The sequence below is a fragment of the Mustelus asterias genome, unplaced genomic scaffold (genome assembly GCF_964213995.1).
Source record: "Mustelus asterias unplaced genomic scaffold, sMusAst1.hap1.1 HAP1_SCAFFOLD_2087, whole genome shotgun sequence".
NCBI lineage: Eukaryota > Metazoa > Chordata > Chondrichthyes > Carcharhiniformes > Triakidae > Mustelus > Mustelus asterias.
In genome coordinates this window covers 34,148-57,500 of record NW_027592032.1, presented here as the reverse complement: position 1 = coordinate 57,500, position 23,353 = coordinate 34,148, and the positions used below count along the sequence as shown (strand labels likewise).

The following is a 23,353-nucleotide window of genomic DNA, read 5'->3' as shown; positions in this document are numbered from 1 at the left end:
GGGGTGTCAGTTTCAAGAGTCTGTAACCTCAATAAAAATATACGGTCCGGAGGAAGTTGGCAAAAAAAGAATTTGAAATAAATTTATTTCAAAGGTTTGGGAAGTTTGGAAGAGGTTTGTGAAAAGCAAAACTTGGAAGAAACTTTTTTTTATAACTTTGAAGCAAGTTGGTGGATAAGTTTTTTTGTGGAGAAAAGTTTGGAAGATATTTGCGAAAAATGTTTGGGAGACATTTATTTAAAAAGTTTGAAAGACGTTTGTAAACTAAGTTTGGAAGATATTTGTGAAAACATTTTTGGGGAGAAATTTATTAAAACTTTTGCAAGAAATTTGTGAAAAACGTTTGGATGAAATTTATTTGTAAAATTTGGAAGAACTTTATCTGAAAGGTTTGGAAGAAATTTATTTGAAAAATTTGGAAGAAATTTATTTGAAAAATTTGATAGAAATTTATTTGAAAAATGTGGAAGAAATTTATTTGAAAAATTTGGAAGAAATCTGTCAAATTTGGAAGAAACCTATTTGTCAAATTTGGATAAAATGTGTCAAATTTGGAAGAAATCTATTTGTCAAATTTGGCAGAAATGTATTTGAAAAATTAGCAAGAAATTTATTTGTCAAATTTGGAAGAAATTTATTTGAAAAATTTGGAAGGAATCTATTTGACAAATTTGGAAGAACTTTATTTGACAAATTTGGCAGAAATGTATTTGAAAAATTTGCAAGAAATTTATTTATCAAATGTGGAAGAAATTTATTTGAAAAATGTGGAAGAAATTTATTTGAAAACTTTGGAAGAAATTTGAAAAATTTGGAAGAAATTTATTAAAAACGTTGGTAAGAAGTTTGTGAAACAAATTTGGAAGAGTTTTATTTGAAAAATGTTTGGAATAAGTTTGCGAAAGAAAGTTTGAAAGAAGTGTATCTAAAAAAATTGGGAAGAAATTTGTGCGAGAAATTTACTTGGAAAAGTTTGAAAGATTAGTTCAAAAGTTTGTGACAGAAGTTTGAAAGATCATTTTAAAAGTTTGGAACAAAAAGTTTGCCAAAAAGTAATTTGTGAAACAAAAAATTGTGGAGTTTGTAAATTAGTCACTGATTTTCTCTCCGTCTCTCGTTTCTTCAGCTTCACATCTTTCCCCAGTTTTCCTTAACCTCCGCCCCGCTGCTTATCAATCGTCGCTCTCTCCTCCCTCCCTCTCCCTCTCCCTCTCCCTCTCGCTTGGATGCCGGTTCCTTGAGCTTGCGGGCGGCGCATGTTCGGGTCCAGACGCTCGGGGGTTGTGCGGAGACTGTGGAGGAGTCGTTGCCCCAAGCTGGGAGGAGAGAGCAGCCAGAATGCGGACCAGGAGCTGCAGAGCGGACTGAAGCTCGCCACCCACTCCCTCTTTAAGAGGCTGAGGGATGAGCAGTTGGAGCTGTTAGCCCGGGCGCTGGAAGCCAGGGGGACGGACGACCACACCGGGGGCTGCGTCTCCTTCCCCAGGACCGAGCTGAGGATCGGCAGGCAGCATTACTGGCCGCAGGTGCTGACTTGCAAGCTCTTCCGCTGGCCCGACCTCAAGCACCTCCACCAACTCAAACGTCTATGCAACTGCGATTGCTTCTGGAGAATGTCCGAGGATCTCGCTACTGTCTGTTGCAACCCTTATCATTTCAGCAGGCTATGTGAGCCAGGTAACCGGGGTGGGGGGCGGGGGGGAACCTCACGCCCCCTTCCCCAATTCATTTCTCTTTAAAGTTTGTTTATTAGTATTGCAAGACGGCTGATATTAACACTGCAATGAAGTTACTGTGAAAATCCCCACACTCCTGTTCGGGTTACACTGAGGGCGAATTTAGCATGGCCAATCCACCCTAACCCGCATGTCTTTCGGACTGTGGGAGGAAACCGGAGGAAACCCACGCAGACACGGGGAGAACGTGCAGACTCCACACAGACAGTGACCCGAGCCGGGAATCGAACTCGGGTTCCTAGCACTCCAGCCCCCTCTCTATCTCTGTAACCCCCTCCAGCCCCTACACCCACTCCCTATCTCTGTAACCTCCTCCAGCCCCCTACACCCCCCTCCCTATCTCTGTAACCTCCTCCATCCCCTACACCCACTCCCTATCTCTGTAACCTCCTCCAGCCCCCTACACCCCCCTCCCTATCTCTGTAACCTCCTCCAGCCCCCTACACCCCCCTCCCTATCTCTGTAACCTCCTCCAGCCCCCTACATCCCCTTCCTATCTCTGTAACCTCCTCCAGACCCCTACACCCCCCTCCCTATCTCTGAAACCTCCTCCAGACCCCTACACCCCCTCCCTATCTCTGTAACCTCCTCCAGCCCCTACACCCCCCTCTCTATCTCTGTAACCTCCTCCAGCCCCTACACCCCCCTCTCTATCTCTGTAACCTCCTCCATCCCCTACACCCCCTCCCTATCTCTGTAACCTCCTCCATCCCCTACACCCACTCCCTATCTCTGTAACCTCCTCCAGACCCCTACACCCCCCTCCCTATCTCTGTAACCTCCTCCATCCCCTACACCCACTCCCTATCTCTGTAACCTCCTCCAGCCACTACACACCCTCCCTATCTCTGTAACCTCCTCCAGCCCCCTACACCCCCCTCTCTATCTCTGTAACCTCCGCCATCCCCTACACCCACTCCCTATCTCTGTAACCCCCTCCAGCCCCTACACCCCCCTCTCTATCTCTGTAACCTCCGCCATCCCCTACACCCACTCCCTATCTCTGTAACCTCCTCCAGCCCCTACACCCCCCTCTCTATCTCTGTAACCTCCTCCATCCCCTACACCCACTCCCTATCTCTGTAACCTCCTCCATCCCCTACACCCACTCCCTATCTCTGTAACCTCCTCCAGCCCCTACACCCCCCTCCCTATCTCTGTAACCTCCTCCAGCTCCCTACACCCCCCTCCCTATCTCTGTAACCTCCTCCAGCCCCCTACACCCCCCTCCCTATCTCTGTAACCTCCTCCAGACCCCTACACCCCCACCCTATCTCTGTAACCTCCTCCAGCCCCCTACATCCCCTTCCTATCTCTGTAACCTCCTCCAGACCCCTACACCCCCCTCCCTATCTCTGAAACCTCCTCCAGACCCCTACACCCCCTCCCTATCTCTGTAACCTCCTCCAGCCCCTACACCCCCCTCTCTATCTCTGTAACCTCCTCCATCCCCTACACCCCCTCCCTATCTCTGTAACCCCCTCCAGACCCCTACACCCCCTCCCTATCTCTGTAACCTCCTCCAGACCCCTACACCCCCTCCTATCTCTGTAACCTCCTCCAGACCCTACACCCCCTCCCTATCTCTGTAACCCCCTCCAGCCCCTACACCCCCTCCCTATCTCTCTAATCTTCTCCAGCCCCGACTACCCCTCCCTATCTCTGTAACCTCCTCCAGCCGCTACACCCGCTCTCTATCTCTGTACCGTCCTCCAGCCCTTACACCCCCTCCCTATCTCTGTAACCTCCTCCAGCCCCTACACCCCTCCGAGATCTCTGCGCTCTTCCAATTCCGGCCTCTCAAGCATCCCCCGATTCCCACCGCTCCGCCATTGGCGGCCGTGCCTTCAGCTGCCTGGGGTGTGGGCGAGGCTAAACCTCTCCAACTCTCTCTCTCTCGCTTGCTCTTTCTCGCGCTCTCGCTATCTCTCTCTTTCTGTCTCTCTCTCTCCCTCATTGTCTCTCTGGGTGGCACGGTAGCACAGTGGTTAGCACTGCTGCCTCACTGCACCAGGGACCCGGGTTCGATTCCCGGCTCGGGTCACTGTCTGTGCAGAGTCTGCATGTTCTCCCCGTGTCTGCGTGGGTTTCATCCGGGTGCTCTGGTTTCCTCCCACAGTCCAAAAGATGTGCGGGTTAGGTAGATTGGCCATGCTAAATTGCCCCTTCGTGTCCAAAGATGTGCAGGTTAGGTGGATTGGCCATGCTAAATTGCCCCTTAGTGTCCAAAGATGTGCAGGTTAGGTGGATTGTCCATGCTAAATTGCCCCTTAGTGTCCAAAGATGTGCAGGTTAGGTGGATTGGCCGTGCTAAATTATCCCTTGGTGTCCAAAGATGTGCAGGTTAGGTGGATTGGCCATGCTAAATTGTCCCTTAGTGTCCAAAGATGTGCAGGTGAGGTGGATTGGCCGTGCTAAATTATCCCTTGGTGTCCAAAGATGTGCAGGTTAGGGTGGATTGGCCATGCTAAATTATCCCTTGGTGTCCAAAGATGTGCAGGTTAGGTGGATTGGCCGTGCTAAATTGTCCCTTAGTGTCCAAAGATGTGCAGGTGAGGTGGATTGGCCGTGCTAAATTATCCCTTGGTGTCCAAAGATCTGCAGGTTAGGGTGGATTGGCCATGCTAAATTATCCCTTGGTGTCCAAAGATGTGCAGGTTAGGTGGATTGGCCATGCTAAATTATCCCTTGGTGTCCAAAGATGTGCAGGTTAGGTGGATTGGCCATGCTAAATTGTCCCTTAGTGTCCAAAGATGTGCAGGTTAGGTGGATTGGCCGCGCTAAATTGCCCCTTAGTGTCAGGGGGTCTAGCTCGGGTAAATGCATGTGGTTATGGGAATAGGGCCTGGGTGGGATTGTAGTTGGTGCAGACTCGATGGGCCAAATGGCCTCCTCCTGCATTGTAGGGATTCTATGATTCTCTCTGTCTCTCTCTTTGTCTTTCTCTGTATCTGTCTCTCTGTCTTTCTCACTGCTTCTCTCTGTCTCTCTCTCTCTGTGTCTCTCTGCCTCTTTCTCTCTCCTCGTTTAAGACGCTCCCTAAAACTGACCTCTTTGACCGAGCTATTGGTCCCCTGTCCCTATCTCCCATGTTGTTCTGTGTCATGTTTGGTCTGATCCATACTGACCGGGGGCGGGGGGAGGGGGAGTAGTGTGTGATGATATCTGAGGCTGTATAGGGCTCTGGTCAGACCCCATTTGGAGTATTGTGAGCAGTTTTGGGCCCCGTATCTAAGGAAGGATGTGCCGGCCTTGGAAAGGGTCCAGAAGAGGTTCACAAGAATAATCCCTGGAATGAAGAGCTTGTCGTATGAGGAACAGTTGAGGACTCTGGGTCTGTATTCGTTGGAGTTTAGAAGGATGAGGGGGGGGATCTTATTGAAACTTCCAGGATACTGCGAGGCCTGGATAGAGTGGACGTGGAGAGGATGTTTCCACGAGTAGGAAAAACTAGAACCAGAGGGCACAACCTCAGGCTAAAGGGACGATCCTTTAAAACAGAGATGCGGAGGAATTTCTTCAGCCAGAGAGTGGTGAATCTGTGGAACTCTTTGCCGCAGAAGGCTGTGGAGGCCGGGTCATTGAGTGTCTTTAAGACAGAGATAGATAGGTTCTTGATTGGTTAGGGGGTCAAAGGTTATGGGGAAAAGCCAGGACAATGGGGTTGAGAAACGTATCAGCCATGGCAGAGTAGACTCGATGGGCCGAATGGCCTGATTCTGCTCCTGTATCTGATGGTTTTGTATAAATCCGTGTGTTTGTTGTTTTTGGAGGTGGTTTTGAGTCAGGATGTATTGGGCAGAGGGGAAGGAGAGGGAGTTGTCCGAACATTCAGACTCAACAATGTTCGTCACGTCTGACGATCCAACAGTCCAAATGTTTTCCCATCGGGAAATATACTATCTGCTGCGGAACTGACCTGGGAAAACCCCGGTTCCAGCCTTGGTTCGTGCGCCGTTGGATTAGCTCAGGCAGGGACCAATATCGGAGGGTTCTGATGGAGATCTGGGAAAATGCCGGGAGAATAGAGGAGGGTTTCCTGGCTATAATGCTGTCCCGTTAGATCCTATATTTAATCCTTCAAGCAACATCACCTCCACTAGTACCTGGTCAGTTATCACATTGCTGTTCGTGGGAGCTTGCTGTGCACAAATCATTTTGGCATTTCTGTAATGAATTCAATCAGGCCATTGAGGTTGGCCTATTGGAGTATGAGCTCCCTGATTGAGGATCCAGTTGATGGACTAATCAGGGAGTCTTCGCCTTGTACTTAACCGGTGTGCCAGTTCCTCTGGCACACCCGGAGATAGATTGCTAACTACCAGCATTCTGTGCACTGCTGTCAGAGTTTGTAAATAAAGGGATTTTGGTGAAGGAATTCTGCCTCCGAAGACTCATTACAATTTCCCACCCAACATGCAAAATGTTAGGTCGCCTGACCTCTCAACTCTGATCCGCTCAATACGGATGCCTCCAATCTTCCAACTGAACAAAACTGCCCTGCCCCCCAATCCTGATTTATTCCGAAAATGTCTTCCCGATCCTGGTCTTGGATCTACCCAATGAGTGAGCCCGAGGTCACGTACCAACCAAGTCAAGAACAGCTTCTTCCCTGCTGCCATCAGACTTTTGAATGGACCTACCTTGTATTAAGCTAATCTTTCTCTACCCACTAGCTATGACTGTAACACTACATTCTGCACCCTCTCCTTTCCTTCTCTATGAACGGTATGCTTTGTCTGTATAGCGCGCAAGAAACAATACTTTTCACTGTATCCCGATACATGTGACAATAAATCAAATCAAATTTAAGAGTCTACTGATGATCATGGCTAGGTGGATTGGCCATGCTAAATTGCCCCTTAGTGTCCAAAGATGTGTAGGTTAGATCGATTGGCCGTGCTAAAGTGCCCCTTAGTGTCCAAAGATGTGCAGGTTCGGTGGATTGGCCATGCTAAATTGCCCCATAGTTTCCAAAGATGTGCAGGTTAGGGGGATTGGCCGTGCTAAATTGCCCCTTAGTGTCCAAAGATGTGCAGGTTAGGTGGATTGGCCATGCTAAATTGTCCATTAGTGTCCAAAGATGTGCGGGTTATGTGGATTGGCCGTGCTAAATTGCCCCTTCGTGTCCAAAGATGTGCGGGTTATGTGGATTGGCCATGCTAAATTGCCCCTTAGTGTCAAAAGATGTGTGGGTTATGTGGATTGGCCGTGCTAAATTGCCCCTTAGTGTCCAAAGATATGCAGGTTAGGTGGATTGGCCATGCTAAATTGCCCCTTAGTGTCCAAAGATGTGCGGGTTATGTGGATTGGCCATGCTAAATTGCCCCTTAGTGTCCAAAGATGTGCGGGTTATGTGGATTGGCCATGCTAAATTGCCCCTTAGTGTCCAAAGATGTGCAGGTTACGTGGATTGGCTATGCTAAACTGTCCATTGGTGTCAAGGAGATTAACAGGGTTAATATGTGGGGTTACGGGGATAGGGTCTGGCTGGGATTGTGGTTGGTGCAGACTCGATGGGTCGAATGGCCTCCTTCTGCACGGTCGGGATTCTATGATTCTGTGAGACACTCAGTTCACAGGGAGCCGATGTCCTAGTGGTATTATCGCTAAACTATTAATCCAGAAACTCAGCTAACGTTCTGGGGGACCCGGGTTCGAATCCCGCCACGGCAGACGGTGGAATTGGAATTCAATAAAAAATATCTGGGATTAAGAATCTACTGATGACCCATTGATGGAAAAACCCATCTGGTTCCCTTTAGGGAAGGAAATCTGCCGTCCTTACCCCGGTCTGGCCTACATGTGACTCCAGAGCCACAGCAATGTGGTTGACTCTCAACTGCCCTCCAAGGGCAACTAGGGATGGGCAATAAATGCTGGGCCCAGCCAGCGACGCCCATGACCCACAGATAAATAAAACAAAGAATAAAAAAGTTCCAACGCCCTCCCAGCAAAGAGACTTCTCCTCGTCTGAGTCCAAAATGGCCGACCCCATTGACCTAAGACTGGACCCCTTGGGAAGTTCTGACGAAGGGTCATCCAGACTCGAAACGTTGGCTCTATTCTCTCTCCACAGATGCTGTCAGACCCGCTGAGATTTTCCAGCATTTTATATTTCTATGCCCCCTCTGCGTTCTAGCCGGGGGAGGGGTGGGGACAAGGGGGCAACTACCATGTCACGGTGGCACAGCGGTTAGCACTGCTGCCTCACAGCGCCAGGGACCTGAGTTCGATTCCCGGCTCGGGTCACTGTCTGTGTGGAGTCTGCACGTTCTCCCCCGTGTCTGCATGGGTTTCCTCCGGGTGCTCCGGTTTCCTCCCACAGTCTGAAAGACACGCTGGTTAAAGTAAAGTTTATTTATTAGTCACGGGTAAGGCTTACATTAACACTGCAGTGAAGTTACTGTGAAATTTCCCCAGTTGCCATACTCGGGCGCCTGTTCGGGTAACACTGAGGGAGAATTTAGCACGGCCAATCCACCCTAACCAGCACGTCTTTCGGACTGTGGGAGGAAACCGGAGCCCCTGGAGGAAACCCACGCAGACACGGGGAGAACGTGCAGACTCCGCACAGACAGTGACCCGAGCCGGGAATCGAACCCGGATCCCTGGCACTGTGAGGCAGCAGTGCTAACCACTGTGCCACCGTGCAAACTAAGCCAATGCTAGGTGCATTGGCCGTGCTAAAGTCTCCCTCAGTGTATCCGAAAGGCGCCAGAGTGTGGCGACTAGGGGATATTCACAGTAACTTCATTGCAGTGTTAATCATAGAATCCTACAGTGCAGAATGAGGCCATTTGGCCCATCGAGTCTGCACTGACCACATTCCCACCCAGGCCCTATCCCCATAACCCTACGTATTTACCCTACTAAACCCCTGACACTAAGGGCCAATTTAGCATGGCCGATCCACCTAACCTGCACATCTTTGGACACTAAGGGGCAATTTAGCATGGCCAATCCACCCTAACCAGCACGTCTTTCGGACTGTGGGAGGAAACCGGAGCACCCGGAGGAAACCCACACAGACACGGGGAGAACATGCAGACTCCGCACAGACAGCCGGGAGTAGAACCCGGGTCCCTGGCGCTGTGAGGCAGCAGTGTTAACCCACTGTGCCACCGTGCCACCCCAAATGTAAGCTGACTTGTGACAATAATAAGTAAACTTAAACTGAACTTGCACTATGTTACATTTTTTACTGAGCGTAAACCCCTGACTGCCAACTGGAGCGAGAGACCACAAACCCGGTTATTCACGCAGTGAAAGATTACAAGCCTGTGACTCCTATAGCCACACCGCTGTCCATTAGTGTCTCTTTATTGAGGTAATTGGCCAACGGGGAGATCATGTGGCGGATTGGGTGCCATTCCGGGCCCTGGTCCTTCTATCCTGCGCCCAGTGGCAGGTGGTACGAGTGGGAAAGGTTCCTGGTCGCCCTCCGGGGTGTGTGGAGAGTCGGAGTTGCCCGTATCACCCACCATCGCAAGACGCTTGGAAAATGAGCCTTGTCTCAGCAACTCTGACTCCTGGAGTGAACTGGAACACCCCACCGATCGTCCAGCCTATGCCCACTTCAACCCTTGGATAGTTAACCCTCCTTTGAACGCTTGACACAGTCTCTCGACATCTTGCAATCAGTCAGAGGATCGAGGGATGACATGGGGAGGTGGGAGTTGGCGATTGTCATGTGGGATCAGTCTCGATCCCGTTGAATGGTGGGGCAGACGCGATGGGCCGAATGGCCTCCTTCCATTCCGACGTCTTATGGTCTTAACATCCCTCCATCAACTCCGACCTACCCCCATCAACTCTGACCCCCATCAACTCTGACCCCCCGTCAACTCTGACCCCCCGTCAACTCTGACCCCCCGTCAACTCTGACCCCCCGTCAACTCTGACCCCCCGTCAACTCTGACCCCCCGTCAACTCTGACCCCCCGTCAACTCTGACCCCCCGTCAACTCTGACCCCCCGTCAACTCTGACCCCCGTCAACTCTGACCCCCCGTCAACTCTGACCCCCCGTCAACTCTGACCCCGATCAACTCTGACCCCACCCCATCCCCCACCAACTGCCCATCTAAACCTTTTTAGCATTATATAAATAATTGAGAATATTTGCAAACAGCTTCAGGCTAACCCAGGAAAGTGACTCATTCCAAAGATAAACTAACTCAGAAGGTCGGAAGGGTGACGTATGGTGGTAAAAGTACACACAGCAAGCTTCCACGGAAAGGAACGTGATAATGGCTTCCTTAATCAGGTGACTGTCTGTGTGGAGTTTGTACGTTCAGGGAATCATAGAATCCCCGCAGTGCAGAAGGAGGCCATTCAGCCCATCGGTCTGCGTCGACCATAATCCTACCCAAACCTTGTAACACCACGCATTTACCCTGCTAATCCCCCTGACACTAATGGGCAATTTAGCACGGCCAATCCACCTAACCTGCACATCTTTGGACACTAAGGGGCAATTTAGCATGGCCAATCCACCTAACCTACACATCTTTGGACACTAAGAGGCAATTTAGCATGGCCAATCCACCTAACCTGCACATCTTTGGACACAAAGGGGCAATTTAGCATGGCCAATCCACCTAACCTACACATCTTTGGACACTAAGGGGCAATTTAGCATGGCCAATCCACCTAACCTGCACATCTTTGGACACTAAGGGGCAATTTAGCATGGCCAATCCACCTAACCTACACATCTTTGGACACTAAGAGGCAACTTAGCAAGGCCAATCCACCTAACCTGCACATCTTTGGACACTAAGGGGCAATTTAGCATGGCCAATCCACCTAACCTGCACATCTTTGGAGGAAACCGGATCACCCGGAGGAAACCCACGTAGACACGGGGGGAAGAACGTGCAAACTCCAGAAAGACAGTCACTCAAGGCCGGAATTGAACCCGGGTCCCTGGCGCTGCGAGGCAGCGGTGCTAACCACTGTGCCGTTGGATGGCATTGGGATGAAAGATTTGCATTTCTTGAGCGACTTTCACATCCTTGGGACAATCCCTAAAGAGCTTCACGGCCAATGAGACGTATTTGAAAGGTCATCAGTGGTTCAGGGAGAGCGCCAGCTAGTTGATGCTCAGTGAGCTCCCACAAGCGGCAATGTGCCAATGACCGGAGCTTCCTCAGCTAACCCCTCAGCTGGGAAGTGGTTCCGACCAAGGACCAGGTTTCCGTCCTGGCTGAGGGATGGCCTACACCACGGTAGGCCTGAAGGTGCCTGAGGGCGGACATCGCTGAGGTAACATGACGGAGACCGGTCGTGGTGGAGACGGGAAGAGGGTCGGGGAGAAAAGGGAGTGGAATAGAATGGGTAGACATCAGAAAGATTGAATTGCGTTGCTTGGAGTCCTGTACACACAAACTTGCAAAGAACTGAATGGAACCTGCGGCTGGTTCCATTCTAGGCTCCTTCATTTATTTGATTTGATTTGATTTATTATTGTCACATGTATTGGGATACAGTGAAAAGTATTGTTTCTTGCGCGCTATACAGACAAAGCATACCGTTCATAGAGAAGGAAAGGAGAGAGTGCAGAATGTAGTGTTACAGTCATAGCTAGGGTGTAGAGAAAGATCAACTCAATGCGAGGTTGGTCCATTCAAAAGTCTGACGGCAGCAGGGAAGAAGCTGTTCTTGAGTCGGTTGGTGCGTGACCACAGACTTTTGAACAAAGAACAATACAGCACAGGAACAGGCCCTTCGGCCCTCCAAGCCTGCGCCGCTCATGTGCCCAACTAGACCATTCTTTTGTATCCCTCTATTACCAGTCTGTTCATGTGGTTATCTAGATAAGTCTTAAACGATCCCAGCGTGTCCGCCTCAATCACCTTGCTTGGCAGTGCATTCCAGGCCCCCACCACCCTCTGTGTAAAATACGTCCCCCTGAAGTATCCTTTTCCCGATGGAAGAAGGTGGAAGAGAGAATGTCCGGGGTATGTGGGGTCCTTAATTATGCTGGCTGCTTTCCCCGAGGCAGCGGGAAGAGTAGACAGAGTCAATGGATGGGAGGCTGGTTTGCGTGATGGATTGGGCTACATTCACGACCTTTTGTAGTTCCTTGCGGTCTTGGGCAGAGCAGGAGCCCAGACCAAGCTGTGATACAACCAGAAAGGATGCTTTCTATGGGGCATCTGTAAAAGTTGGTGAGAGACATAGCTGACATGCCGAATTTCCTTCGTCTTCTGAGAAAGTAGAGGCGTTGGTGGGGCTTTCTTAACTATAGTGTTGGCATGGGGGGGACCAGGACAGGTTGTTGGTGATCTGGACACCTAAAAACCTGAAGCTCTCGATCCTTTCTATTTCGTCCCCGTTGATGAAGACAGGGGCATGTTCTCCTTTACGCTTCCTGAAGTCGATGACAATCTCTTTCGTTTTGTTGACGTTGAGGGAGAGATTATTGTCGCTGCACCAGTTCACCAGATTATTCCTCCATAGCAACTGTATATTTTTTGATCCATCCATGGGACATGGGTGTCGCTGGCTGGGCCCAGCATTTATTGCCCATCCCTAGTTGCCCTTGGAGGGCAGTTGAGAGTCAACCACATTGCTGTGTGGCTCTGGAGTCACATGTAGGCCAGACCGGGGTAAGGACGGCAGATTTCCTTCCCTAAAGGGAACCAGATGGGTTTTTCCCACAATGGGTCATCAGTAGATTCTTAATTCCAGATATTTTTTATTGAATTCAAATTCCACCATCTGCCGTGGTGGGATTCGAACCCGGGTCCCCCAGGACATTAGCTGAGTTTCTGAATTAATAGTCTCACGATAATAATTTGGGGCAGCACGGTGGCACAGTGGGTTAGCACTGCTGCTTCACAGCGCTGGGGACCTGGGTTCAATCCCGGCTCGGGTCACTGTCTGTGTGGAGTTTGCACATTCTCCCCGTGTCTGCGTGGGTTTCCTCCGGGTGCTCCGCTTTCCTTCCACAGTCCAAAGATGTGCAGGTTCGGTGGATTGGCCGTGCTAAATTATCCCTTAGTGTCCAAAGATGTGTAGGTTAGGTGGATTGGCCATGCTAAATTGCCCCTTAGTGTCCAAAGATGTGCAGGTTAGGTGGATTGGCCATGCTAAATTGCCCCTGAGTGTCCAAAGATGTGCAGGTTAGGTGGATTGGCCATACTAAATTGCCCCTTAGTGTCCAAAGATGTGTAGGTTAGGTGGATTGGCCATGCTAAATTGCCCCTTAGTGTCCAAAGATGTGCAGGTTAGGTGGATTGGCCATGCTAAATTGCCCCTTAGTGTCCAAAGATGTGCAGGTGAGGTGGATTGGCTGTGCTAAATTGCCCCTAGTGTCTAAAGATGTGCAGGTTAGGTGGATTGGCCATGCTAAATTGCCCCTTAGTGTGCAAAGATGTGAAGGTTAGGTGGATTGGCTGTGCTAAATTGCCCCTAGTGTCTAAAGATGTGCAGGTTAGGTGGATTGGCCATGCTAAATTGCCCCTTAGTGTCCAAAGATGTGCAGGTGAGGTGGATTGGCCATGCTAAATTGCCCCTTAGTGTCCAAAGATGTGAAGGTTCGGTGGATTGGCCATGCTAAATTGTCCCTAGTGTCTGGGGATTAGCAGGGTAAATATGTGTGGTTACGTTAGTAAGGCCTGGGTGGGATTGTGGTCGGTGCAGACTCGATGGGCCAAATGGCCTCCTTCTGCACTGTAGGGATGCTAAGGATTCCATAAACACCACTAGGCCATCACCTTCCCACACGACACTAGGACGTTCTGTAGAACAAAGGGACCTTGGTGTGTTTGTCCACGGATCTCTGAAGGCGGAAGGGCGTGTTAGTAGGTGGTGAAAAACGCAAGTGGGACACTCGCCTTTATCCATCGAGGCACAGATTACAAAAGCAGGGAAGACATGTTGGAGTTGTATAGAACTTTGATGCGGCCATAGCTGGAGCACTGTGTGCAGGTCTGGGCGCCACATTATAGGAAGGATGTGATCGCACTGGAGGGGGTGCAGAGGAGATTCACCAGGACGCTGCCTGGGATGGAGCGTTTCAGTGACGGAGAGAGGTTGGAGAGGCTTGGGTTATTTTCGTTGGAGGGGTGACCTGATCGAGGTGTACAAGATTATGAGGGGCAGAGCGGATAAGGAGCAGCTGTTCCCCTGAGTTGAGTTCCCTGTCTGTCTATCCGGATAAGTCTTGCAGGAGGGTTTGGGGGGGGGAGGTGGGGAGGAATTTGAGGAAACACCTTTTTACCCAGAGGATGGTGAGGTCTGGAATGCGCTGCCTTGGGAGGGTGGTGGAAGTGGGATGCCTCACAAAGAACAAAGAAAATTACTGCACAGGAACAGGCCCTTCAGCCCCTCCAAGCCTGCACCGACCATGCTGCCCGACTGAACTAAAACCCCCTACCCTTCCGGGGACCGTATCCCTCTATTCCCATCCTATTCATGTATTTGTCCAGACGCTCCTTAAAACTCACTACCGTATCCGCTTCCACTGCTTCCCCCGGCAACGAGTTCCAGGCACCCACCACCCTCTGTGTAAAAAATCTGCCTCGTACATCTCCTTTAAACCTTGCCCCTCGCACCTTAAACCTGTGCCCCCTAGTAATTGACTCTTCCACCCTGGGGAAAAGCTTCTGACTGTCCACTCTGCCTCTCATAATCTTGTAGACCTCTATCAGGTTGCCCCTCAACCTCCGTCGCTCCAGTGAGAACAAACCAAGTTTCTCCAACCTCTCCTCATAGCTAATGCCCTCCTTACCAGGCAACATCCTGGTAAATCTTTTCTGCACCCTCTCCAAAGCTTCCACATCCTTCTGGTAGTGTGGCGACCAGAATTGAACACTATTTTCCAAGTGAGGCCTAACTAAGGTTCTATAAAGCTGCAACATGACTTGCCAATTTTTAAACTCAATACCCCGGCCGATGAAGGCAAGCATGCCGTATGCCTTCTTGACGACCTTCTCCACCTGCGTTGCCGCTTTCAGTGACCTGTGTACCTGTACACCCAGATCCCTTTGCCTATCAATACTGTATATTTCCTATCTGTATTAGACCTTCCAAAATGCATGACCTCACATTTGTCCGGATTAAACTTCATCTGCCATCTCTCCGCCCAAGTCTCCAACTGATCTATATCCTGCTGTATCCTCTGATGGTCCTCATCGCTATCTGCAAATCCACCAACCTTTGTGTCGTCCGCAAACTTACGAATCAATCCAGTTACATTTTCCTCCAAATCATTTATATATATTACAAACAGTCCTTTAAAAAGTACCTGGATGAACACTTGGCGTGTTCAAGGTTACGGGGCCAAGGGCTGGGAAATGGGATTAGGTGGGAGTTCAGGTGTTTCCCACATGTCGGTGTGGACTCGATGGGCTGAATGGCCTCTTCTGCACTGTATGATGCTAAGAACAGGTGATAAAGTGGATTAGTTTTGGGGTGAGATGTTTGGTTAACTATTTCTGTCGGGTATGGGCCATGGTTGATTGGTTTTTGGGGTGGGGGTGACCTGTACCCTTTCAGTTGGGCCCAGACCTTGGCTTACACTCATCGAAAATTAATACTAAATCACGCAGTCACGCGTTGATTTTTTGTTGAATTCACGAGTAGCTGTGGAATACTCAAACCGCCAGAAATAAATTCACGTCTTCTTGTTATCTCTCTATCGTTTCAGAAACTCCGCCACCACCCTACTCCAAGCAGTTGCCCAGCAACAATCGAAAGAACATTGACGGTAAATCTACCCCTGTGCGTGCGTCCGTTTTTAGGTTGTCCGTCTATCTGTGGATCTCCTGCACTCTTTTCCGAATCGTCTGTACAGTTCTGGTCACCCTATTATAGAAAGGATACCATTAAACTAGAAAGGGTGCAGAAAAGATTTACTAGGATGCTACTGGGACTTGATGGTTTGAGTTATAAGGAGAGGCTGGATAGACTGGGACTTTTTTCTCTGGAGTGTAGGAAGCTTAGGGGTGATCTTTTGGAGGTCTATAAAATAATGAGGGGCATAGATTTACGAGGATGCTACCGGGACTTGATGGTTTGAGTTATAAGGAGAGGCTGGATAGACTGGGACTTTTTTCTCTGGAGCGTAGGAGGCTAAGGGTGATCTTATAGAGGTCTATAAAATAATGAGGGGCACAGATCAGTGAGATAGTCAACATCTTTTCCCAAAGGTAGGGGAGTCTAAAACTAGAGGGCGTAGATTTAAGGTGAGAGGGAAGAGATGGAAAAGAGTCCGAAAGGGCAATTTTTTCACACAGAGGATGGTGAGTGTCTGGAACGAGCTGCCAGAGGTAGTAGTAGAGGCGGGTACAATTTTGTCTTTTAAAAAGCATTTAGACAGTTACATGGGTACGATGGGGATAGGGGGTTATGGGCCAAATGCGGATAACTGGGACTAGCTTGATCGACACGCTAACCACAAACACTCACTCCCTCCACCACCGACACAGCCGTGTGAACCATCTACAAGATGCACCGCAGCGACTCACCAAGGCTCCTTCGACAGCACCTTCCAAACCCGCCACCTCTACCATCTAGAAGGACAAGTGGGGGGGGCAGCAGACACATGGGGAACACCACCACCTGCAAGCTCCCCCTCCAAGCCACTTGCTATCCCGACTTGAAATATGACATTGATCCCACTGCTGTGGGGTCAAAATCCCGGAGCACTCTCCCTGACAGCGCTGTGGGTGTAGCTACACAAGACGGGGACTGTTGTGGGATTCATTCTGAGTACAGAGGGGCGAAGCAAAGGAGAGGGTGCAGAATGTAGTGTTACAGTCATAGCTAGGGTGTCGAGAAAGATCAACTTAGCGTGAGGTAGGTCCATTCAAAAGTCTGATGGCAGCAGGGAAGAAGCTGTTCTTGAGTCGGTTGGTGCGTGACCTCAGACTTTTGTATCTTTTTCCCAATGGAAGAAGGTGGGAGAGAGAATGTCCGGGGTGCGTGGGGTCCTTGATTATGCCGGCTGCTTTTCCCGAGGCAGCGGGAAGTGCAGACAGAGTCAATGGATGGGAGGCTGGTTTGCGTGATGGATTGGGCTACATTCACGACCTTTTGTAGTTCCTTGCGGTCTTGGGCAGAGCAGGAGCCCAGACCAAGCTGTGATACAACCAGAAAGAATGCTTTCTATGGGGCATCTGTAAAATTGGTGAGAGTCATAGCGGACATACCAAATTTCCTTAGTCTTCTGAGAAAGTAGAGGCGTTGGTGGGGCTTTCTTAACTATAGTGTCGGCATGGGGGGGACCAGGACAGGTTGTTGGTGATCTGGGTACCTAGAAACTTGAAGCTCTCGACCCTTTCTACTTTGTCCCCGTTGATGTAGACAGGGGCATGTTCTCCTTTACGCTTCCTGAAGTCGATGATAATCTCCTTTGTTTTGTTGACATTGAGAGAGAGATTATTGTCGTTGCACCAGAAGGAGGCCATTCAGCCTTCCTGCCCATGCTAGCACTCCGTTGGTCCAATCCCTTGCCCGCACCTCCCTCCCCCACACCCTCCACGAAGCCCTGCGCTGGATTGCGAGTTTGCTGATTGGCGTTTTGGATGCCAAGGACTGAAGTAAATGTTGCTGAGGCGAATGTTTTCTTCTTTCTTTCCGCCTAGACCGGTTCGAACACGAGGGGGCAGATGAACGCAGGGTGAATGGGCCCTCCAACAACACACGGGAAAACTGGGCCGGTAAGAATGGCCACTCATATTTCCCATTGGGCCGGGATGTGGACACTGTGGCCGGAATTTTAACGGCACGCCTGCCCCAATTGCGGCATTCTCAGTTGACCTTGGGTGGGGTCCCACAAACCTCGGGCGGACGTGCCGTTAAAAGTCCACCCTGTGATTTGGTGAGGACGGAGGGGCAGGAATTCTGATGGAAAATTGTTGAGCCTTCATCCGACTATATCTGGAAGTGGGAGTTAGTGTTTGTAACTGTGACCGCGACCAACTATCGCCAATTGTCAGAAAACCCATTAGGTTCACCAACGTCCTTTAGGGAAGGAAATCTGCCATCCTTATCCGGTCTGGCCTACTAGTGACTCACCGAGAGTATTGTGTACAGTTTTAGTGTCCTCATCTGAGGAAGAGGGGAGCACGGAGGGCACAGTGGTGAGCACTGCTGCCTCACAGTGCCAGGGACCCGGGTTCGATTCCGGCCTCAGGTCACTGTCTGTGTGGAGTTTGCACGTTCTCCCCGAGTCGGCGTAGGTTTCCTTCGAGTGCTCCGGTTTCCTCCCACAGTCCAAAGATGTGCAGGTTAGGGGGATTGGCCGTGCTAAATTGCCCCTTAGTGTCCAAAAATGTGTAGGTCAAGTCAATTGGCCATGCTAAATTGCCCCTTAGTGTCCAAAGATGTGTCGGTTAGATGGATTGGCCATGCTAAATTGTCCCTTAGTGTCCAAGGATATGCAGGTATGGTGGATTGGCCATGCTAAATTGCCACTTAGTATCCAAAGATGTGTAGGTTCGGTGGATTGGCCATGCTAAATTGCCTCTTAGTGTCCAAAGATGTCCAGGTTAGGGGGATTGGCTGTGCTAAATTACCCCTTAGTGTCCAAAGATGTGTAGGTTAGGTGGATTGGCCATGCTAAATTGCCCCTTAGTGTCCAAGGATATGCAGGTTAGGTGGATTGGCCATGCTAAATTGCCCCTTAGTGTCCAAAGATGTCCAGGTTAGGGGGATTGGCCGTGCTAAATTACCCCTTAGTGTCCAAAGATGTGTAGGTTAGGTGGATTGGCCATGCTAAATTGTCCCTTAGTGTCCGAAAATTTTAGGTTAGATGGATTGGCCATGCTAAATTGCCCCTTAGTGTCCAAGGATATGCAGCTTAGGTGGATTGGCCATGCTAAATTGCTACTTAGTATCCAAAGATGTGTAGGTTCGGTGGATTGGCCATGCTAAATTGCTACTTAGTATCCAAAGATGTGCGGGTTAGGTGGATTGGCCATGCTAAATTGCCCCTTCGTGTCAGAGGGACTAGCTAGGGTAAATATGTGGGGTTACGGGAATAGGGCCTGGATGGGATTGTGGTCGGTGCAGACTCGATGGGCCGATTGGCCTCCTTCTGCCCTGTCGGGTTTCTGTGATTCTATGAGGATGTCCTTGCTATCGAGGGAGTGCAGCGAAGGTTTACCAGGCTGATTCCTGGGATGGCAGGTCTGTCATATGAGGAGAGACTAAGTCGATGAGGATTATATTCACTGGAGTTTAGAAGAGTGAGAGGGGATCTCATAGAAACTTATAAAATTCTAACAGGGTGGATTCAGAAAGAATGTTCCCGATGGTGGGGGGAGTCCAGAACTAGGGGGTCACAGTTTGAGGATAAGGGGTAAACCTTTTAGGACTGAGGTGAGGAGAAATTTCTTCACCCAGAGGGTGGTGAATGTGTGGAATTCACTCCCACAGCAAGTAGTTGAGGCCAAAACGTTGTGCGATTTGGAGAAGGAATTAGATATCGCTCTTGGGGCTAAAGGGATCGAGGGATATGGGGGGGAGTGGGAGGGGGGGGGGGAGTGGGAGGGGGGGGGGGAGTGGGAGGGGGGGGGAGTGGGAGGGGGGGGGGAGTGGGAGGGGGGGGGAGTGGGAGGGGGGGGGAGTGGGGGGGGGGAGTGGGAGGGGGGGGAGTGGGGGGGGGGAGAGGGGGGGGGAGTGGGGGGGGGAGTGGGGGGGGGAGTGGGAGGGGGGGGAGTGGGGGGGAGAGTGGGAGAGTGGGAGAGTGGGAAGGGGAGAGAGAGATAGGGAAGGGGGAGAGAGAGGGAGGGGGAGAGGGTGAGGGAGGAGAGAGAGGGAGGGGAGAGAAAGGGAGGGGGAGAAAGGGGGAGAGGGGGGGAAGAGAAAAAAAGAGAGAAGAGGAGAGAGAGGGAACGAGACGGGGGGGGGGGAAGGACAGCGAGAGAGAGGGAGAGAGGGAGGGGGGAAGGGGAGGGAGAGAGGGGGGGAAGGGGAGGGAGGGAGAGAGGGAGGGAAGGAGAGTGAGAGGGAGGGAAGTGAGTAGGGGCAGCGTGGCGGCACAGTGGGTTAGCACTGCTGCCTCACAGCGCCAGGGTCCCGGGTTCGATTCCCGGCTCGGGTCACTGTCTGTGTGGAGTCTGCACGTTCTCTCCGTGTCTGCGTGGGTTTCCTCCAGGTGCTCCAGTTTCCTCCCACAGTCCAAAAGATGAGTGGGTTAGGGTGCATCGGCCGTGCTAAATTGCCCCTTGGTGTCAGGGGGATTAGCAGGGTAAAGTTGTGGGGTTATGGGGATAGGGCCTGGGTGGGATTGTGGTCGGTGCAGACTCGATGGGCCAAATGGCCTCCTTCTGCACCGTAGGATTCTATGATTCTGAGAGAGAGAGACAGATAAAGAGAGGGAGGGAGAGTGAGAGACAGAGGAGAGGAGAGGGAGGGAGGGAGAGAGAGAGGGAGGGAAGGAGAGAGAGGGAGGGAGGGAGAGAGAGAGGGAGGGAAGGAGAGAGAGGGAGGGAGGGAGAGAGAGACGGGGAGAGTGAGAGACAGGGGAGAGGGAGGGAGGGATACACAGTGAGAGAGGAGAGAGAGAGGGAGGGAGGGATGAGGGAGGGAGAGGGAGGGAGGGATGAGGGAGGGATGAGGGAGGGAGAGAGAGAGAGAGACAGGGAGAGTGAGAGAGAGGGAGGGATACACAGTGAGAGAGGAGGGGAGAGAGGGAGGGAAGGAGAGGAGAGAGGGAGGGAGGAAGAGATGAGGGAGAGGGAGAAGGGGGAGGGGGTGACAGAAAGAGAGAGGGATGGGGAGAGAGAGATGGGGGGAGAGGGAGGGAGAGGGAAGGAGGGAGAGGGAGGACAGAGGGGGAAGAGATGGAGACGGAGAGAGAGACAGAGGGAGATAGAGAGAGATAGAAATAGAAAGAGAGAGGAATCGGCCATGCTAAATTGTCCCTTAGTGTCCAAAGGAGACAGAGATACAGAGACAGAGATACAGAGACTAGAGATACAGAGACAGAGATACAGAGACAGAGATACAGAGACAGAGATACAGAGACAGAGATACAGAGACAGAGATACAGAGACAGAGATACAGAGACAGAGATACAGAGACAGAGATACAGAGACAGAGATACAGATACAGAGATACAGAGACAGAGATACAGAGACAGAGATACAGAGACAGAGATACAGAGACAGAGATACAGAGACAGAGATACAGAGACAGAGATACAGAGACAGAGATACAGAGACAGAGATACAGAGACGAAGGGCAGGCTGTCCTGAATCTGCGTCACTTGTAAAAGGCAGAAAGTGCCTTGTGCGATCGTGCCCCGTCCCGATTGGAAAGAAGTCCCATTGGAAAGACGCTTCGCTCTGTGTGAGGCCCAGTCCCCGCTCCTTGACAGTCAGCTTGTTTTTATTTTTGGACTGACTCTCTCCCCGCTCCCCCCCACACACACAGAGCTCAGACCCAGCCAGAGGAAATCGCAAATCACACACACACAACAGCAAGGACAATGTGCCCTGACGCATGTTTGGAGGAATCCTGCTCTGGATCTTGGCTGCTTTCCCGAGAGCAGTGTTCTGGCTTCCCTTCTGTCCTGGGGCCCATGTGGGGCCTTAGCAAGGCGGCCAAAATGTCTGAGTGTGTTCCCCTCGCCCCTCTCTGTTTCCCCGCCGTGACTCCTGGGACAGTGTTGAATTGGCCATGCTAAATTGTCCCTTAGTGTCCAAAGATGTGCAGGTTAGGTGGATTGGCCATGCTAAATTGCCCCTTAGTGTCCAAAGATGTGCAGGTTAGGTGGATTGGCCGTGCTAAATTGCCCCTTAGTGTCCAAAGATGTGCAGGTTAGGTGGATTGGCCATGCTAAATTGTCCCTTAGTGTCCAAAGATGTGCGGGTTAGGTGGATTGGCCATGCTAAATTGCCCCTAGTGTCCAAAGATGTGCAGGTTATGTGGATTGGCCATGCTAAATTGTCCCTTAGTGTCCAAAGATGTGTACGTTAGGTGGATTGGCCGTGCTAAATTGCCCCTTAGTGTCCAAAGATGTGTAGGTTAGGGGGATTGGCCATGCTAAATTGTCCCTTAGTGCCCAAAGATGTGCAGGTTAGGTGGATTGGCCGTGCTAAATTGCCCCTTAGTGACCAAAGATGTGCAGGTTCGGTGGATTGGCCGTGCTAAATTGCCCCTTAGTGTCAGGGGGATTAGCAGGGTAAATACGTGGAGTTACGAGGATAGGATGGGATTGTTGTCGGTGCAGACGCGATGGGCTGAATGGTCTCTTTCCGCACTATGAGGATTCTATGGTGACTGTCCATCGCTCCCGAGGCACTTTGGGACGATTTACCATTGCAGGGCGCTATACAAAGGCAGGTTGTTTGGCAGAGGGGTGAAGTGTTGCCCCTCCCTCTCTGGCTGACGGTTTTTCTCCCCCCACCCCCCGGCAGATTTTGGCTTGTCACGGGACGGACACTGGTGCAGCGTGGCGTACTGGGAGTACCGGACCAGGGTGGGCCGCCTCTACGCCGTCCACGAGCCCTCGGTGGGGGTCTTCTGCGAGCTGGCCCGCGGCACGGGCTTCTGCCTGGGTCACCTCCACGCCGACAACCGTCACGAGCTGGTGAGGCGCACCCGCGGCAAGATCGGCGGCGGCATCCTGCTGAGCAAGGAGCGGGACGGCGTCTGGGCCTACAACCGCAGCGAACACCCTGTCTTCGTCAACTCGCCCACCCTGGGCCACCCCGGCTCCAGGACGCTGGCCGTTCACAAGGTGCTCCCTGGCTACTCCGTCAAGGCCTTTGACTACGACAAGTCGGGCGCCCTGCAGCGGGCCGCCGGCTCCGACTTCCCCGACGGCCCCTACGATCCCAACAGCATCCGGATAAGCTTCGCCAAGGGCTGGGGCCCTTGTTACTCCAGGCAGTTCGTCACCTCCTGCCCCTGCTGGCTGGAGATTCTGTTAAACCACAACTGAGGGACCGTCCCCTTAAACCAAAGAGAAAACCCCCCCCCTCTGCTGCACACACCCACCCCCCTCGCACACACCCACCCCCCTCGCACACACCCACCCCCCTCGCACACACCCACCCCCCTCACACACACCCACTCCCCCCACAGACACACACAAGACGTGCGCGCAGACACACACACAATCTCAGGCACACACATGTACATACACACATGCACACCGAAACATGCACATACACGCTTAGAAACACACGCACACACATGCACATTCTCACCCACAGACATACTCACAGATGCACAAGTGCACTCACACACAGATAGATACGCACACACATATACACACACAGGGGCATAAACGCAGGCACACACACACACACACACAACATTCTCACACACGGGCATAAACGCAGGCACATACACACACACACACACGGGCATAAACGCAGGCACATACACACACACACACGGGCATAAACGCAGGCACATACACACACAATGTTCTCACACAATGTTCTCACACACACGGGCATAAATGCAGGCATACACACACACACAACATTCTCACACACACAGGGGCATAAACGCAGGCACATACACACACACAACATTCTCACCACACAGGGGCATTATCGCAGGCACATACACACACACACACACACAACATTCTCACACACACAGGGGCATAAACGCAGGCACATACACACACACGCAACATTCT

The 23,353-nt window shown here is 51.2% G+C and overlaps 1 protein-coding gene across 2 annotated transcripts in view; it reads left to right on the top strand.

Annotated features, from left to right (window-relative positions):
• LOC144489280 (mothers against decapentaplegic homolog 6-like) overlaps positions 1-22,674 on the top strand; it is a 23,088-nt gene extending 414 nt beyond the window's left edge. For both annotated transcript variants that reach the window (XM_078207147.1, XM_078207145.1), the window contains exons 2-5: positions 1,127-1,677; positions 15,395-15,454; positions 17,334-17,408; positions 22,116-22,674. In XM_078207147.1, coding sequence (XP_078063273.1) covers positions 1,257-1,677; positions 15,395-15,454; positions 17,334-17,408; positions 22,116-22,642 — 1,083 coding nt within the window. In that variant the 5' untranslated portion in view covers positions 1,127-1,256 and the 3' untranslated portion in view covers positions 22,643-22,674. The remainder of the gene's footprint in view (positions 1-1,126; positions 1,678-15,394; positions 15,455-17,333; positions 17,409-22,115) is intronic.
• The last annotated feature ends 679 nt before the right edge of the window (positions 22,675-23,353 follow it).